The 20,462-nt window shown below is 36.2% G+C and overlaps 1 protein-coding gene across 1 annotated transcript in view; it reads right to left on the reverse strand.

The window, feature by feature from the left end:
• Nucleotides 1-19,829, reverse strand: part of LOC129225098 (uncharacterized) — a 34,442-nt gene extending 14,613 nt beyond the window's left edge. The window contains exons 1-3 of the mRNA XM_054859655.1: nt 19,772-19,829; nt 16,874-16,976; nt 9,680-9,747 (exon numbers count right to left, since the gene is read on the reverse strand). Coding sequence (XP_054715630.1) covers nt 9,680-9,747; nt 16,874-16,976; nt 19,772-19,810 — 210 coding nt within the window. The 5' untranslated portion in view covers nt 19,811-19,829. The remainder of the gene's footprint in view (nt 1-9,679; nt 9,748-16,873; nt 16,977-19,771) is intronic.
• Between the last annotated feature and the right edge of the window lie 633 nt (nt 19,830-20,462).

Genomic DNA, 20,462 nt, shown 5'->3' on the forward strand with positions numbered 1-20,462 from the left:
TAAGACTCCTGAAATACTTGTCTTTTGATGCATTCCAATATTTCTGCTTCTTCTTGTTGAACGTTCAAAGCAGCAAATTCAGCACTCAGCAGCCATCATAGACTTTACACATAATAGCTGTAAGCTCAGGTACACATGTATACTTCCGTAGGACTCCCTCAAGCTACAGTAGGGTCTCATTTCACAATTTTCCGTGGGAGGGGGGGGGGCTAAAGATTTGCGCTCAATGGATTATATAGGGAGAAAACAATAAAATGCGTACACAATAATGCCAAATTTGATTGTTTCTAAAATCAGGAGGGGCCCCTTACCACCCAATTGATGGATCTGGAATTCATGTTCTTCACTACATATCATCATTCCCATAATACACATCACAAAATTTTACATAGTTGCGGAACCAATAAATGCACATTTACATCAATGTTCATCGTTGTTTCTTCAATATGCACTTTATTTGTATTCCTTCGAGTGATTTCAAACAAATTTCTTTACTTAAGCTGTCATTTTATTATAAAAAGGAATATTAAAACATATTCTGTACAAACTGCAGTATAGTTGTAATGGAAATTTTAAAGGCTCTGCCCCCTGCTCGTTTGGCTCGCAAACCCCCGGTTGCCACCTGTGGGGGCTCAAAGCCACTTGCAGCAGGTGACTATTAATGATTTTAGGGGTGTCGAGACATCCCTGGATATCCTCAGGAATGGAGGCCCCTCAAGGTTTAGAGGGCTGTTAAAGAGTGGAAATGGCTTCCCAGGGCCAGATTTGGAAGTGTGGAGGCTCCGGGCAACGAAGGAGTGGAGGCCCCTAATCAGGATTCGAAAAGATCATCATATTTTCGAAAATATCCGATACTTTGATATATATCCGAATATTTTAATATATATGTATATATCCGATATTTTCGACTCGTGAAAGTTAGGATATTTTGTAAAATTTTATTGTGGAGGCCCCTTTGTTGTGGAGGCCCAGGGGCAGTAGCCCCGCATGCCCTCCCCTAAATCCGGCCGTGTGGCTTCCCCTAGTTGCCCTGTATCCAATGGTACAGGTAGACAGGGCCAATCCGGAGAAGATAGTTACAGAAACAGAAATAAACAGTTTAGACTAGGGGGCCCCACCCCCTGCTCGCTTTGCACGCCAACCCTTTGCCATCCGCCTCAAAGACTTTATGCTTTTTAGGGTATCATGACATCTTTGGATATCCTCAAGGCATAATCAGTACTGGATATCCGGTCCCTCAAGGTTTAGAGGGTTGATACAGGGTGCAATAAATACGGAGATTAACAACCCGTATCCCGTATGGGGTGTGTTGGCAGTACTGGTAAGGTGTCGGACTCTTAACTCAGGGTGCCCACCTCGAAGGGGTCATGGCAGACTGCGCCAATAGAATTTCTAAGGGAGGGGGGGGGGGTGCTTTTGCTCTTGAGGGAGGACCCCTGCTTACCCGTAGGGTCCCAGGTCTGATGCCAGCCGGTCAAATATCTCCCGTGTTTGTTAATGGTGACTGGGGCAAGTTAAATAATCAAGTCCTTCAAAGAATTAATACCTCTGGGAGTGCTGGACCAGAGATTGCTCGTCTTCTGGCCTTGATCAAAAAACAACTGTCTTCAGGTCTCCATCCAACAGTTTAGAAAAAAATGGTAGGTACGGGGAATCCTAGAGTGTGATGTATTCAACAGTACCAGTATTGACTTGGCAGACATTTCCAGTCCAGAGGAGATGCGGTTAGTGACAGGTAGTCACAGAAATTAATATTATCGACTATCAAGATAATCTGTTATGCAAATTGTTCTGAATGATGTTTTAATTTTCAAACTACTAATAGAAAGAAATTCACAAAAAAACATTTTAGTAATTATTTTTCTTTTCATAATTGCATATGTAAAGCCTAATAAATACAAATTAAATTTCATTCATTGGATATTTAAAGAGAGAAGGATTTCTAAACTCCTTGGTCCTGGGCTCAGTTAACCCCAGCTCCAGATCTACTTACCCGCAGCGCGAGGCGGCTCACTATACTAAAGGGGCCCCTGGCTTTCAGTGGCATAGAACTCCAGTAGGCAGTTAGGGGCTCTGCTAATTTTTTGCCAGGGGGACCCAAAATTTATAGATCAGAGCCTGGTTGGCCCAATCCTTGATCAGGGCCAGACACTATCTCAACATAGAAGGGGAGGGCGGGCCCAGGAGAGCCCCCAATGCGAAGTCGTTGTGACCTCCCAAAATTTTCCTTATTCGACAAATTTTTCTGCCGATTCAGCAAAATTGGGAGTTCTATTAGGCAAAATTATCCTCATTCAGCGACAATATTTGTAGTTTGAAACATTTTTCCCTCCCAAAGATTTAAGTTCAGGGTCCTCCTGGGCAGGGCCATAATTTGGACAATTTGGGGGCTGGTCTGTTCCCCCCCCCCTTCACCCAAGATTTTAGAAGCAGTGTAATTCTAAAATGATAGCAGTATTCACTCAATACTAATATTTTTTTTTAATGGACTCTGAAGAAGATGTATACACTTTCAAACTCATTGACAAATACCCCCCCCCCCTTGCTCACCCCCCGGTGGATATGTCCATGGGGCCAGAAGTGCCTGTTTTTCATTTGAGATCTGGCACAAAAGTATTTTGAGCCAAATTCTTAAAAAATATAGTGTTAAAGCTATTTTGATAATGTACAAAACTATTCAAAATAATGTTTCAAAGAATGATATTTCGCTACATTAGGAATATTTTGTAATTTCATTATCATGTTGACAGATCAATGAAGAAATATTAGAAATGAATTTAATTAGAACCTTCCATTGCTTTGCTTTCTTTGCTAGTTCCTATTTTTTTTTAGGAACTTGTTACTTAATGCTCCAAAAAAATGGTAAAAACTCCAACAAAAATGCTCTTTTTTATTATCATTATGGTTCTTAGGTCAATAGGTTCTTCTTTTGTGTCCCCTTTTTTCTGATTTGGGTACCTGAGTGGTGTAAGTAACAATAAGAACATTTTTTCCATGTTTCTGTGATTGGGAGCAGACGTCCGAAGGAGAATCAAAACACAACAACTGAGGCTAGCCTCGTCTCCTGAGCGTTCTCATGCCAGCGATCCTAATTTTCCATTGGCTTACAGGGACAGGAAGAAAGGCGTGGTTTAATGCTTACCGTACGTTCGTTATCCCAGTGAATATTAACGAACTTCCGGTATTTTTGGGCAGAGACTACGACAATTACGGTAAGTCAGAGCATTTTTTAACATAGGGACTACGTGACACCAATGTCGCCTAGTGAAAAAAATCTGTCGCCAAGAAGATGCGAAATCAAACCACTGGGCGACATTGGAAAATCTAAAATTGGTCCACTCATTTTTGTAAACGGATTTCAAATCTTTGTAAAAATCTTAGGAAGACCCTTGCCTTTTTTTTTAAATAAAACCGTCGACTCGTACATGACGAAAGCCTTCTTTTTCTTTCCTTGTGGACCGGCCCACCACGCACTCGGCGCCAGATTAAGCAATCGATTAGCACCCCACCTCATTAGCCCTTTTATTGATGACAGCCGATAACCATTTCACGGCTATCTGTGTACAGGGTATAGGGACCAGTACAGGAACACAGGGTGACTTGGGACGGGACAGCAAAAGCAGTTTGCGGAACGGAAACAGCTGTTTTTCATTCGAAGATGCAAAGAGAGGTATTTTTCCGTAAAGCCGAAGGCTGAAGAGTCGGGATTGTTTCCTGGAATTCTTTTCAGTCATTTTTGATTTAGGGTAACTGAGGATTCTACCACTTCCTTTTTTATGGCTTTGTGAACAAAAGAGATTCGCGCATTGAAACTTGTAGGCACTGGCAATCTATTTAGTTTTTCCCCAGTTTCGAGGCAACGGACTGTAACACGTTTTAGCTGTAATTAAAAATCCTTTTAGAGTTATAATGAAATTGAAATTCATTTTGATGATTCAAACAAAACATTTTGAAGGATTGAAGGGTAAGTTTGGTTCGTAAAATTTTTTTACCTATTTCTAAAACTTTTACTTTAATTATCCATTACCGCTTTTAATTTGTAAAAATGTTTTTGAGATATTTGTTATTTATACTATCATTTCCAGGGCCAGATTTACATTTTAGTTGAAAGCTATTGCTTATAACGAAAAGTTGTGTGAATTGTCGTTCCTAAAAAAAAATGAAAATACTTGAAAAAAATTGATTTCATTTCAAATGCTTGAAATTTTGCAAAAATGTGGCTACAAGCCTTGAATTTTAAAATTTCGAACAAATTGGAGTTGATAAGGAAGGAGGAGTGCCAAAATACGTTAAATTCAGTGTGTGCTTCAATGTATGTTCGTCAAAGAGTATGCTTCAATTTTATTTCTTACTAAGCGTATAAATTATGAATTGTTCAAATGGGCATTATGTTACTCTCTTGCTACCTATTTTCTAAGTGTGTACCCAATTTCTTTTAAAGCACTTTGTAGATGGGTTGCAGAGGTGATTAAAAACTAATTGTATCGAAAGTCCATGAGAGCAAGTAACAATGCATTATCCTTTCTCCTCCCCCGCTCTATCTCTCTGTTGACTGCCTCATCGATGCGTCGACCGAGTCGACCCCTAAAAAATTTTAATGTGTATTATCTCAACTTGCAAGAGTACATAACTTAAAAAAAGTTTTGTTTGCCTATTTTTCCCTGAATAGTTTTGATTCCAATCTTCCTTTATATAACCTCATACTTCAGAATTTTACTTTTTTTTTTTAATTCCCTCTGGGGGAACCCCCGGAACCCCTAAACTGGGAGCCCTGCATCCTTCTCTCGATGCTATTCCCCTTCTAAAGTGAAATTCAAAAAGACAGGCAAACACACATTAAAAAAACACACACACAAAACAAAAAAGAAAGGAAGAAATTTAAGAGAGCATAACTTCGTCTCAGGGGGAAAAGACAAATATAGAGCAAAAAAAAAAAAAAAAAAAAAAAAAAAAATAATAATAATAATCATTAATAATAATAATAAAAAAAAAAACACTTTAGCATTTCCTCTTTCGCAACAGACAAAATGGTCTGGATTACAAAAGGGGCCCCATACCTGAAATAGCTTAAGGCCCCGTTAAGTCTAAATCCGACCCTGATCATATATGTTTTAGAAATAGTAACAAAACTGGCTTTATATGCTAGTCTATGTAATTATTCTTTATTCCCTTTTTAATATGGGATCTTCCAAACCACTCCTCTTGTTAGTATTGCCAAATATCGTCTCCAAACTGCGTTTAAAAAAAACTTGTAAAAGTTTCCAGGGGAGGGTCCCCCACCTCTCCTTTTCGCCAGCATCGTTTAAGATTGGCCTAAATTTTGTTTTAAGCGCTTGAGTTTCAAAATGTTTCCGGGGAAAACTCCTCCCTAACGTCATTGAAAGTCTTCTAGAACTACGTTTTTGAAGCTTCAATTTCGAAAGATTGCTGGTCCTCTAAAAGTTACTCATGAATCATGGATTGCCTACTTTTGCAATTTGAAACAAATTTTGGGAGTGGACCTCAGAATTTCTTCAACCGCTAACCTTACCGAAGATAGTCTAGAATGCGTTTTTAAGTCTATGCATTAGAAAAATTTCCTGGGATGGGCCTTTTAATCTCTCCTCCCCTTAACATCACCAAAAATCGTCTAAAACAGCCTTTTTACCTGACTACGGCAATGCCAAAAGGAAGGGTTATGGTTTTAGCAGTCTATGTATGTTTGTATTTACGGTTGTTCCACCGTAGCGTCTAAACTATTCATCCGATTTTGATAAATAAGGTGTCATTCGCTTCGTAATTGTGACCCGAGTAACATAAGCAATATTTTTACAGACTTCAGTAGCAGGAAAATTTGATTTCACCCTATAAATCCTGATTTTAACCATTTTCATTCCTTTCTCTTTTTAGCACGGGTTTTAAATAAATATAATAAAAACTGTAACCATACTACGGAAAAAACACCATTAGGTAAAGAACAATTTAGATGTTGATTATTATTATATTCTTATTAAGAGCAACCTTTTATAATCTAAGTTGTCTACCAGTTTTATGCAGTAACACTGTAATTTATCTTTCATGTGTTTTAAACTTAGATGCTTGCTTGCAGGTAAATAGTGCTCAAGCTATTGTATTATTCGTTTTTATCCCGACTACGGCAAAGTCAAAAGAAATGGTTATGATTTCAGCAGTCTATGTGTGTTTGTATTTACTGTTGTTCCATCGTACAAAACTATTCATCCTATTTTGGTCATTCGTTTTTTAATTGTAACCCGGCTAACATAGGCTACATTTTACACTTACAGTCCTAAACCTTTTAAAAATATCTTCGAACGATACGATTGGATGACTACACTGTAAAAAAAAGTTACTGGCAATTTCAGTGGAACGTTTCGGGATTTCACAGGTTTTCATCCACTTCCTGAGAAAATCGAGTATATTTGTCAAAAAGTTTCCTGAATTGCCAAAACCTACACGAATGCAGACTTTTCACTGTTGTGAAAAATATTTTTTCGCTACCAGTTTAAAGACTGACTGAGCTTGTTTATTAAGTGTGTCGGCTTTACCACGATTACTCTCTGTCCAGACTGACTAATGTCTCGGAAAGAGCGAATTAGTCAAGCATCGCTTCAGCTTTGCCAGGAGTACGCTTAGTTTTTACTTGCAGTTCTGTCGTGTCTGCTTTAATGCTTCTGGAGCTCTGTTGGTGGAGCGGCGAGGTTCTAATTAAACAAAATCCACCTACCACAATTTTCTTGAAGGTTCCCGAGACATGGCGGGCTTTAACAGAGGAGATTTCCCAATTCTTTAAAAAGTTTCTAGAACAGTTTCAGAAAGGTTACTGACTTTTGACGGAACATTTTTGTTTTTCACTTGACTACGGCGAAGCCAAAAGGAAGGGTTATAATTTAGTATTTTTCTGTATTTACGTATTATCCATCGTAGTGCCTAAACTATTCATCCGATTTCGATAAATAAGGTGTCAATCGATTCCCTGCGATAAACCGGGTAACATTGGCTACATTTTAACTAGAGACGTACCGAGTACTCGGTAACTACTCGGTACTCGGCCTACTCGGCCAATTTGCCGAGTACTCGGTACTCGGCCAAATTCTGATCAGGTACTCGGGCCAATACCGAGTGGTTGCAAAACATTGAATATTGTCCAAGGCAGATACTAAAATTTATAAAAAAAGAGCAAGCATTATATTCTGCAATCATTTACAATTAAAATTTATAAATCAAATTTAAATTTTGAGAATAATGAAGTTTGTAATGCTTCAATGGAATAAATCTTTATTTTAATTTCCCCAAAGTTAATAAAACTTATTTATTAAAAATTCTGCAAAAAAGGTAAGTATAGAAAATATGGAATTTTTACATTAAAAATGGATTTTTGCTACAAACAAAAATTAGTTACAAAAAATATAAAAATACCTTTGCTTAAAAAATAAAGGGAAATAAAACAACGTTAAAAGCACAGTGCACACTGCAGACACGTGTTTTGGGGTTAAAAGGAATTCCTTTTTCAATGCACAAAATGGGGGCTCGTGGATTTAAAGGCATCTGACAAAAGTCGGATTTTTTTGTTGAATGTCTTTACATTCCTTAGCTCACATGTTGTGCACTGAAAAAGACGTTCCTTGTAACGGGGGGGGGGAGGGGAGGACGTGTCTGCAGTGTTCCTGCACATTTGTTGTATTAAAATTATTTATGTTTGGCGGACTAAAACTATAATTGGTTGGTATACAGTGAAACCCTTCCTAACGGACACCCCTCAAAGGGGGACATTCCTCTTATGCGGACAATTTTTAATTCTCCAGTTCCAATGCAAATAACATTATTAAACCCCTATCCTGCAGACACCTCTCTATTGCGGACAAAAAAAAATTGTCCTGTTAGTGTCCGCATTAGAGGGATTTTACTGTAATTTGTTTTAATTCCAACTTAATTAATCATACCTTTTATTTATTTATTTTTTATTTTAAAAATATTTTTTTTTTGTAAAATTTTTGACACAAACAAAATTGTTTATATGATGCGTAATTGAATTTCAGCAGGAATTTAGTTTTAAAAACTATTATATGGATAAGGAGGTCTATATTACTATTCCAATAAGTTCAAAATTCATCACATGTGTGTCGGGGGTCCTTCTTAAAACATAATTGGTACTTTGTAACTCGGCCGAGTAGTGAAAGGCTGAGTACTCGGTAACTCGGTACTCGGCCAAAGTGCTACTCGGTACGTCTCTAATTTTAACTGACTTCCGGGTTTCAGTTTTTTGATCTTTTATTTTTTACAGCTACAATTTCCGAAGGAGTGCTTCAAGCCTCTACTCCCCTACCATTATCAAAGACAAGTAGAATGCATCTTTAAGACTGCAAATTAGAAAAATTTCTTGTTGCGGGCCCTTGAACCACTCCTTCACGTCACATCACAAAAAGAGCGTATTGAACTCCGTTTTTAGCATTACAATTGCAGAAAAAAATCCGCGGGACAACCGAACCACCCTCTTCTGAACATTATTGGGCATAATATTTGCATTTTGAACGTTTCAATTTCGAAAAACGGGCGTGGGGAGGGAGTCGCTCACGAGCGCATAATATTACGAAAGACAGAATGCATTTCTAAGATGACAAATAAAGAAACATTTCCTGGGGTATGGGCCCTCAAATCTTTCCTCACTCTAACATCATCAAAAAGATCGTCTAAAACTGCATTCTTGGAGCTACCTGTTCGAAAAATAGACAGGTGAGTGACACCGAAATTCTTCAATCCTAACATTACCAATGATCGTCTAAAAATACGTTTTCAAGATTAAAAATTTCGAAATATTTCCGAGGGAGAAACCCCCGGACCCCCTTTATTTCAGAGTTAATACTATGTTTAAGGTTTGGTTCATATCGGCTTCCTTTTTTAAATCAGAAGTCCTATACAGCCGCCACAGAACAAACAGTACTTACAGAAATATCACTTTGAGGCGACGATTATGCATACATTTGTTGAGAAAAGGGCCTTCTCAATAATTTTTACTCTTATGATAAACTTGTGTCGCCTAGTAAAAATTCCTTAAAAAATGCTCTGCAGTAAGTGCGTAAGTTGCTAGGGTTCGTTACGAAGCATCCGAGCGATGACGTCATGATTAACGTATGCTATTTAAGTATGGGCAGAGACTAGACCTCTAGGTTTAGTTTTAAATACTAATTTCGCGTTTAGTTAAATTAGTAATCAACTCAGGATTCGGTGGGTTGTCAGGGGGTTTGGTTTGGTTTTGTTTTCAATCAAAAAAAGAATTTTTCAAATCTTTCACGGCATCTTGGAAAAATCAGAGGACGTACATAAAGGCCGCAGACAAATACATAACCTCCTTTGAAGTCGATTAAAAAGTATTAACGCGCCAAAAAGGTCGAAACAGTGAAAATCAATTACATTTAAGTGCAAACTTACACGACCTGTGTTTGAGAATTGGGTAATTATTATTATTTTTTTTAATTGGAGAACACATTTTAAGGAATGATATTGTTGCCAATTTTCACTTCAATTCTTATTTTTTCACTAGCAATTTTTTTTTGAATTTTTTTAATGAATTAATTTGTTCAGATGAGTGGTTCCAGAAATTTCAGGATAAAGTGAATTGTGAACACTTCAACTCCCGTTCTCAAATACTATTTTTCAAGTAAACTAGATTAGAAATACTTACGCACTCCAATCCAGAGCGGCAAGGACAAACTCTAGTAGGTGGTCGGTTACGTATGGCGCAAATTTGTCCTAAAAAGTCAGAAAGGGAGAATGTTAGGAAAAAATCGTATTATTATTTTAAAGAATGGAACCGCACCAAAGTTAGCATGAGGTCTAGAAATTATGCAAGGAAAATGAGGTTTTTTAAGTTGCGGTTTAACTTACGGTAATTTATGAATTACTACCAGGAAAAAGTCTACAATGTGTACACAACCTTTTGTTACTATCTATCGAAATAGAATTATCTGCACCCATAAGTGAAAACGACGATTCATATTCTAAATGCATAAAAAAATTCACTGCAAGGACCCGAAGACTTGATTACACACACAAATAACTGATGCAGAATTCGAATATATTCAATATTGCTTATGTTGTTTACTTCAGTTTTCTAGTATAATTTTAAAACTACTAAATTCACAGTGTGAAAATAAATGTTAATTTAAAAAATTAATTGAAATGTTATTAAACAAAAGCATTTCATATTTTTATTGCTTTAGGATATCAATAAAAAGTTCATCATTGATCATCAACAGTTCGTTTTGTAACTTAAGTGGATCATATTGGATTTAACTGTGTGGAGACGTGTTAGCAATGATACTCTGCTAGGAAGATAAATAACGCAATAGGACGTAACTTGCAGTGGGAATTCTTTGAACTTAATTTTGAGCTACGACGAACCCCTTTTTTAGGGCATAAGTATTGAACTATGGCAAAAATTAGCAAAACAGTACGTCTCAATTTCTTCGCACTGAATCTGAGAATGGGGTCGTTTCCAAAATTTTAAAAGTATTTTTTTCTGAAAGAGCATGCTTAAAAACATAGAATATGACCATTTTTTAAATAATTTGTTTAGGTTTAACATTCTTAAAAAATTACTTAAATCGGTGCGCTTTCATTGTTTACGCTTCTGTCATGTGACGTCACAAATGATGAAATGCCATTCAGTGTTGCCATTCACGGAGCAAAATATTTAATTCGCACCTTTACTCACTCGCATTGGCAACGGTATGGTTGGTAGCAAGCGCAGAGCTCAATATTTAATTCGCTTCTTGATTATCATAACGTTGATTGTTTTCAAAATCGGACATTTAAAAAAAAAATTAATTAAAAATTAACTGTTGGGAAAATGAAAATATTTTCTGGGTCCATGTTATTTCTTTTACTCATTCTATCAATTTCAGTGACTAAAAGTAGAACTTTTGACTGAAGGAAACAACTCCATTTCTATAACAACGAAATGTATACAGGGTATGATTCGAAAGTTTCAAGACCTATCTCAGAACTAGAAATTTATAGGATATTTAAGTACAGCGATCTAAAATTCTTCCAAATATGATCTTTCAGCAAGAACGCAGTGCTGCCAGCGCGTCTTCGATTGTTCGTAGCCCTTCTGGAAGTCCTCAGGAGACATGTTGTCAAGGGCTCTCGTAGAAGTCTGCTGGATTGTTTTATTTTTCCGTCGATGGAGTCGAATCGCTTCCGTTTTAAGCCTGTCTTGATTCGGTGGGAAGATGAAAAAGTCACTTGGGAGCCTAGTCGATGCTGTAGTGTGGCTGCGGCAGTATTGTCTCGTTGAACTTGACGAAAACATCGTCGGCGGCGCGCAACGTGTACTTCATTGCGTTTTTTGTTCTCAATTTTATAAGAGAGACAAAAAAAGAAATTATGCAATATTCATCTGACATATTGGGCTTTTTTCACTTTTTTATTACAGAATATGACTGTTTACTTCAGATTTTATAACTTATATGAGATTAAACAATTTCAATTTCATTTAAAAAAATATTCAAAAGTTAATGATTACTTATTTTCGGACAAAAACATTAAAATATACTTTTCATTACCTCAAAAAGTAAAAATATTAACAGTTCTTCACTGAAAACTTTAAAATAAAACATCTATATACATATATATATAAGACAGACAGTGTTTCTTCGTTTTTTCTTTCTTTCTTTGTACCTGATGGCTAGACAACCCATTACCCATAGAGCCTACAGCCCTGAAACTTGTCATAAAATTCGAACGTACTCCGGGGATGTGCACCTCGAAACTCAAATTCTACATTTTGAATTAGTTTTTTCATAATTAACTAATTAAGCTAAAATTTCACGTTTTATTTTCCCGTTCTTCGCCTAATTGGAAGGTACAAAATCCCTCCACCCCCTAACATTATCTGTCGTTTGGAAAGGTTTTCATTTCCGAACAAGAACATGTGTGATCCATTTCTCTCAATCAATTGGAACAGGAGATATAAATTACTCTAATTGCGATTCTCATTGAGCTAATTTTCAAGGCTAAATTTGATTGGTGTTTCTGCAGTAACGTCACCTTCGGTATACGGATGAAATGTGTTTCTGCTGTAACGTACAAAAATCGAACGTACCTCGGGCACGTCGAAGCGCAAATTCTAAGTTTCAAACTAGAAGTTTTAAAATGAATTTTTAAACACATCGTTGAAAATTTCTATCAATTCTTGAGGCAGATATCTTGCGCAGTAAATATGAACAGAAGACCTGAGAAAAGAATTCTAGCTCTCACTCAGAATATTACTCGAACGGTTTGAAAAATCAACTCGGCTCTCAAACCGCAGAGAATTCTTGCGGAGGTAAAAAATAAATATTTTAATCTTCAGTTTCGAGCAATGAATTATCAAGCTCAGAAACGTTGAAAAAATAAGAAACTGCGGCCTCATGTAATACTACGCCATTCGTCTGCAATACATGCAATTTTCCTAACCGTTTTGGTAAAACCCCTCAAAATAATTAGGGTCTGGTGGGGTAAAGTGGTCATAAAATCGTAGGTTTTCAACTTAGGTGGATAATTTTTATCTTTATCTTTACTAATAATCTTTACTAATAATAAAGCTGAAAGTCTCTCTGTCCGGAGGATGTCTGGATGTCTGGATGTCTGTAGGATGTCTGTGACGCGCATAGCGCCTAGACCGTTCGGCCGATTTTCATGAAATTTGGCACAAAGTTAGTTTGTAGCATGAAGGTGTGCACCTCAAAGCGATTTTTCAAAAATTCGATTTTGTTCTTTTTCTATTCGAATTTTAAGCCCATTTTTCACAGAAATTTAATAAAATGGGAAAGAATCTTTATCTTTATCTTCTTTATCTTTACTAATAATAAAGCTGAAAGTCTCTCTGTCCGGAGGATGTCTGGATGTCTGGATGTCTGTAGGATGTCTGTGACGCGCAAAGCGCCTACACCGTTCGGCCGATTTTCATGAAATTTGGCACAAAGTTAGTATGTAGCATGGGGGTGTGCACCTTGAAGCGATTTTTCGAAAATTCGATGTGGTTCTTTTTCTACTCCAATTTTAAGAAAAAAAATTTCATAAGATGGACGAGTAAATTACGAAATTATCATAACGTGGAACCGTAACATGGGCACAAGCCAATTGGCGAGATACGAAATTATCATAACGTGGAACCGCAAGATGGGCACAAGCCAACTGGCGAGAGAATTCACCATACATTATTTGTAAATATACAGGCGAACCAAAAGATCTTTTAATTTTTCTATTACGGGCAAAGTCGTGCGGGTATCACTAGTAAATACAATAAATTCTTTAAACACTTCAACTTTTTTTGTTGTTACTTAACATTGCATTATTAAAGAACACGGTGCATTGAATTTAAGGAAAAAAATATTGATTTAAGTAGGTTTATAACACTTTCATTTCCCTTTGTATTTATGACACTTTACCCCATGGAGGGGGGGGGGGGAAAGTGGTCATAGCATGAGATAAAGTGGTTATAGTTAAAAATAATGCAAAACCGTTACAAATAACCGTAATGTTTGTATATTTTGGTTATTTTTATAGATACAAATATATGCACGAGTATGTGCGGGTATGCACGAGTATGTGCGGGTATGCACGAGTATATGCGGGTATACACGAGTATATCTGTGCCGTGTAAACATGAGTATACACGTTCATACATGAGTAGATACATATATACATCATATTAGATACATTCATGCACGTGCCTATACGGGTATACAAGAGTTTTCGTGGATACATCCAGTGCGTGTTTGTATATGTCTATTCTCGTACATAAATATGGAAGCAACGAGTTTATACGTATGTTTGCGTGTAAACACGATTATGTACCAGTATAGACGTATATCTGTGCATGTATGTATACACGGGTATATCCCTTAATACACATGTGTTCTTCCAGAGTGAATCCAAGCTCGGGGGCAAAAATCAAAGGGGTATGAGAGGGGAGGATAAGAAGCAATGAATCATAATGAACTTATGGTTGCTGACGCGCTACATGCACACTAAGCCAGAAACTAATGGATGCAAAACAGGTCACAAATTTGTTACACAAAGATGATTTTACCCAACATTTTAGTTTTTAAGAAATATTTAGAGCAGATGTTAAAAGTTATGGCCTAGAGTGGCTCTAATGCACGCATCGCAACAAAGGCACAGCAACTGATGAAAGTTTTTCAAAAGTCTCATTATTGCAACAGAGAATGCTTTGTGATTGCGACGCATGTATTATAGCAGCCGGCCACAAATTTTATCAATCACTTTAAAACTTTCTTAAGACCTAAAATGTTGTGTAAAATTTTCTTTGTGTAATCTATATATAAATTTGTGACTTGTTTTGCATCCCTCCGTTTCTGGCTTTGCGTGCATGTAGCGCGTAAGCGTTGTGTTTGTGATCATATGTTTCTTATTTTTCTTCTTTCTTCACCTCCCCTCTTACACCTTTGAAGAATTTGCCTAAGAGTTTAAACTCACCCTGTATACATGTATATAATATGCTTGTGTGTAAGTTTCTACTCGAGTTTCGAGTACGTACGCGTATATACATGTTTACATGAGTATAAAAGTGTTCGTATACATAAAAGTATAAGCGGGTATATACGTGTATAATCGAATGGATATCTTTACAGATAAAAAAATACTTGTAGATACCCATATACGACGCGTTTATTGGTGCATTTATGTGAATACGTATATATACGTGCCTACTCGAGTATATGCGTATGCATACGCATATACTCGTATATTTAAGCACGTTTACTGTAAAAACAATATATATTAAGTGAAACTAATATTTCATTTATGTCTGCCTCATACTTGAAGATTAAGTGATTTTAAAAGAACACTATTCGTTAAGTCTAATGTTATGACCACATTACCCCATCTTACTTAAATTGTTCTAAAAAACTATCCAAAATAGATCCAGCTAACTGCTAATGAGTAAGAGTTCTTGAGACATGTAGGAAGCTTCCTGTGCTGCCCATCTGTGCATAATTTTAACAAACAATTACTAACAAACACTTTCCCAATTAAGTTAAAAGAGGTGTTTAGATTTTAAAATGTTTCACATTCACACAAAATATTTTATTTTACCATGTAAAATTTTGCCAGTTGTGAAATTTTGTATTCAAAATGTAGTTTGTAACTGCTTTATCCAAAATTAAAATTTTCACATTCATTCGAACATTTATTTCCAAGCTATAGCTATTTATTTGACGTATGACCACTTTACCCCATTGACCACTTTCCCCCACCAGACCCTACTCAAACGATGAAAGACGGGATGATACAATAATTCCTTCAAATTATAGATTGAGCTTTAAACGATGATTAGAAAGTTTGGGAAAAAAGGGCCTGCAGCGAAATGTAACTTTTGTTGTTGTTAAATCTTTAGTTTGCTAGAGCGGTGACCACCTTGCGCAGTTTACATGCGCAGAAGACTTGAGAAACGAATTCTAGCTATTTAACGCTATGCGTTAAAGCTTTCGTCTGCTTTGAAAAGCGAGTCACCACGTTGTTTTTGGTAAAATCTCCAAAATCATTACTCAAACCATGAAATGCTAAAAATAATAAAGTGATTTTTCCAATTTGAGTCCCAGATTCTGTTTTCATCGATGTTTAGAAACTAATATCTTTAAACTCAAAAATTATGTGTTTTTAGCATCCAAAGAACTGCTGTCCTTCTTCAAGCTAGCTGAAGAGTGTTTTAAACAATATTAGAGGTGCAGAATTATATTACACAACCGAAAGATACTATTTGGTGTCTTTTTTGTTAATTTGGTGAATTATTTTAAATTTCAGAAAAAACCGTTTCACTCTATACAGAGTTTTAAAGCAAATGTTTTGGCAAAAAGTTTAAAATTGCAAAAAACCTTTAATATGTTTTTTGAAAGGTGTGTACGCATTTTAGTTCAAGAAAAATTATCATTTCAGATGGGGGGAGGAGCGTGGATTTTTTTTTAATGCAACGGACTTCCTTTAAATTCTTAGCACGGGCATGGTCGGGCGGGTACTGCTAGTACTATATAAATCGCAAGTTAAATAGATATAGATAGTTGTGCCACTGTAATATTATCAGCTGCTAACGAAGTAAAATTAAATAACTAAACTTTATCTATCAATGCAGAAACGCTGTTCTAGTTCATTACAATCTGTGCTGGGCCACAAACAAATCTCTTAATAAAAATCCGAAAAATCGCTCGGTATTATATTTCAACAATTTCTTCATGTCGGTAATTTTCTTGTGGCTTATTTCAACTTTGCCCGAATTTGCTTCCTTTACTGACACTGGAGCCACTTTTATTTTTATTTTTATTTATTTATTTATTTATTTATTTTTTATTTATTTATTTATTTTTTTTGACAGGATAAACTTTAATTTGCGCAAAACCACAATGAGTTACTTGAACTTTGCCAGATTTCGAGCTTTTTTTTTCAGTAGAACTGTAGTAATTAGATACTTGAAATCGCATTTTTCAAGTCTTGTATTTCCATGTAGAGATAATATAGGTATCTCAGCGGATACCAGCTTTTGGAATTAAAAATCATATTTTTTGTCTCCTCTTTTACAGTGAACTTTTTTGATGTCATTGACGATTCCATTAGTGAAGTGTATAGTTGAAGAGTACATATTTGGTATGGCTTCAGGTTTAGTTGAAGAATAAGCCATCTCTGGGATATGGTATCGGCATCTCTTCGAATTAAATAACAGATTTTAATGCTCAATATTTTCTATAAATTGTGGGAAGAGATGACTAGTTGTTTTAGTGAATTCAACAGTTCAGTTGAATAGAAGGTTTTTTCATAGATTTTCTAAAAACTAAAACAAATAAAATCATTTCAATAGATACATTGGTTGATACTTTACCCAGTGTTCGAAGTGGTTGGCATCTTCTACCTCTTATGCAACAATTATTTGTGGCACACTGTATCCGGCCGCATTGTTCCTGAGCTTCAACACTTACTATCACCTGTGTTTTGGTAAAAGAGAAAAAATCAAAATTAAGTAGGCTTAAAAATTTTTAATATTTGGAAACTGAATTGCAAAATTTTCAGAAGTCGTCATTGAAATTCATTTTGTAACACGGAACTTATTTTTTTTTTATCTTTATATATTTAAAAAAAAAAAGGAATGTCAAAGACGTAGTGAAATTCTGTCCCTGGCGGGCCTGCATCCAGAAGACCTCACAGCAACTACAGCGTTGTTTTTTTTTTTTTTTTGTAAATTACTTCAAGCTCCCGGGGGCTTGCACCTAGGGTTTTTTTTTAACTCTTTTTTTTTTTTTTTTGAACCATCCGATTGAACTTGTTCAATTTTCTCAATTAATTAGAATAACAAATGTAAGGGTTTCTAGTTTAGCGAAAAGTCCCAGACTCAACTCAATTACTGACCGCGAATTCGAAAGCGATTTTTAAAACGTACAAAACCATCACCACACTTGAAACAATGATTATAATTTTGATTTTTTCCCTTGCCAAGAGTCTTTGAATGAATTTAATTCTTTAGTAAGTAAAAGGAAGTTTGAACTAACGAAACCTCATGTTGTCTTTTGAAAACTTGTTGCTGCTGCTGTGTCTAGTAAGTCTCATAGGAACTTTTAAAGAAACTTTAGTAGTTCACTTACATCCCTTTGTTTCTCAATGCCTCAATTGATGATTTTGCTCTCAAGTAAAAATGTTTTGAGGCAAAGGACGAACACTTAAAAAATGCACCTCAATTCCACGATGGTCGCACGAGACCTCTACCACCTCTCGACTCGAAATCTACGCAAGAGACCCCTAAGTTCTTTAGGAGACCTTTTTGTACGTGTGTGCCAGTTTTTCGCCCCTTTCCTCCACCACCTGCAGTCCAGTTTCAAAAAATTAAATCACTCTGACGACCTGTACTGCTGCGCAGCAAAAGGAATGAAGAATCATACAAAATCTACATTGGAGGATAAAAAAAAAATTAAAATTAATTTGAATTTTGAAATTTTGAATTCAAATTATGTTTTTCGCAATCACGAACTGAAACAGGACCCTACTCATTGGAGTTATTGTTTCTAGAAACAGCTCCTGTCCCCCCCCTCCCCCCAAGCCTGCCTCTCCTCCTGGGCGGTTACGTGTGCATAGTTGTGTGTGTAAGTGTGTAGGCTTGTGTGTGTGCGTAGACCTGTGTGTATGCACGTAGGCGTGTGTGTATGTATATGTGTGAGCGTGCGTGAGTGTAGGACATGAGCGCCTCCGACCAGGAGAAGCGGATAGCTCAGGACCGGAGTAGCCGTGCCGCGCCGCCTGCAGAGGACGGTGGGCGGTGGTGCTGCAGAGGCTTCTGGTTCAAGCTGAAAAAGGCACGGAACATCAAAGACAGTCAAATAAAAACAATAAGCAATCGTGATTGCTCAAAAAAAAAAAAAAAAAAAAAAGCGGGAACAATGATCGTTTTTTCAAAAATTCTCGAACTTTGAAATTAAATATCTCGGCACTTATTGTAGCTACATTTAAAACAAAAAAGCTTTAGAAAGGTAATTTTAACTCTTTTACTTGTTAATTGAGTTTTACTCTCAAATATAGTTTTTGAGGTATTCGATGAAAACTGAGAAAACGCACCTAAAATCCATGATGGAAGCACGAGTTCCCCCCTTTACCACAGAGGAATTTTAGTATGTTCATCAGGAATCCTTTCTGTGCGTGTGTATCAATTTTCAAAGCTGCATGTTCTTTTTTTTTTCAAATCGTTCGTTGACTAGCCAGCGAGGACGAACAATAAGATCAACTTCGGGGTAACTGTGGCGAGCTGATCCTCCTCTCGCTGGGCCACTAGTAAAAGCCCGTTGAAAACAATGTTTTACTAATTTAAAGATATGTAAAACATCCATATCAAGTTTTATTTGTAAATCCGTCGTAATTTTTTGCGGGCATTTTTCAAGAACAGAAGTTAAAAAGAATTTTTTTCTTGAAAATTAAAACTTCTGACATTCCAACGTTATAAAAAGTTAAATTTTTAAAAAATATTCAAATAACTTTTGATTAAGAAGTTGAGCCTATTTTTTTCCATAAAATCATGTTTATTAATGGTAGTCTGACAAAAAACATGACCAGAATGTTGTCGCCATCGACTAAAAAAGAGCTTGAGATCGAGCGATCGATCGCGCTCAACGTGTTGCCTACCACTGGACTAGACTATAACAGCTATAACGCTTAAGCCTTGGTTTCCTTGGAGCGAACCCGCCGATCGTCGACGTCGCTCCTCGCCGTGGGGAAAACTTGATTCTTCTGTGCATACGCGCCCGAGCTAAATCGTCGTCGTGAATGGCCACGTCGGAATCCACTTGACTTTGATTTCAGCGTCACGGCGAGGAGCGACTTGGAAGATCGGCGATTCTCTCCTAAGAAACCAGGGCTTTAGCAATCTATGTCCTATTTCTGTAAAGTTTATTTTGGTTGCTGGGGTAAAGGACAAAAGTTTGGCAAAAATAAAAACTTAAGATACTCAATAATAATTAATTTTTCCACGAAAAAAAAAAAGAAAAGAAAAAATTAGCGGCATGGGTGTAGATCAAAAGTTTAGCACAAGGAGACGTAGAAATTCAATATTTGCTTCTTTGTTTTTTGGAAATTGTCAGGAAAATATAAATAAGAAATAATTTAAAAAATGAATAAAAAAAATAAATATTCCAATATAAATACAGAAAATATCAGGTGAAGGAGTCTCCTAACGGATTGAGTGAAATAACTAATCTTTTATTTCTACTGATTCCTTAATTTAAAATAAAAAAACACTCACCAAAACGACAACGAATGAGAATATTAGAACAGTATTCATTTTTTCTGTTTTTAAGGTACTGATCGTTTCTCTCGAGTTTTGTCTGCTTTTATATCTTTCATTTTCTGCCAAAGACAATTGCAATGGGTGCGGATATTTTTTACATAGATTAGATAACGCAAGCTTTGCGTTCTTGAAAAGAAGATATACCCAGACAAGATTGAGAGTGTTCACTTCAAAATGGTATCGACATAAGTTCCTGAAATCTATACATATAAAAATGGATGTATGTTTGTGTGTGTGTGTTCATTATACAAATCCACAGTTTTAGTCGGATTTCTTCCAAATTTGCCACAGAGGCTAATTATTGCTCAAGAATTCATATAGGCTGGTTTTTGGATTTTAAAAAAGATCCAAAGAGGTTAAAGTTTATATTTTTATTCATGAAAGAGCTGTTTTCGACATAACGAATTTTCATATTCTTATGAGTTTGGTCTGAATGAAAAGTCTGTAAAAAAATGCCCTAAATGAAGTCTCTTCAAAGATTACTGTAATCAAGATAAGACTGTAATCGTTAAGTTTGTGAACCTTGGTTCAAAGCAAATGAAAATGCTCAGCAACATATATCCACCAGGAGATATTTTAAATCCAATCAACACAAAAAGTATACCTAACAGTGGCCGTTAAGTCGATTGGCGACAAGCGCAAAGCA

This window comes from Uloborus diversus, chromosome 6 (genome assembly GCF_026930045.1).
Source record: "Uloborus diversus isolate 005 chromosome 6, Udiv.v.3.1, whole genome shotgun sequence".
NCBI lineage: Eukaryota > Metazoa > Arthropoda > Arachnida > Araneae > Uloboridae > Uloborus > Uloborus diversus.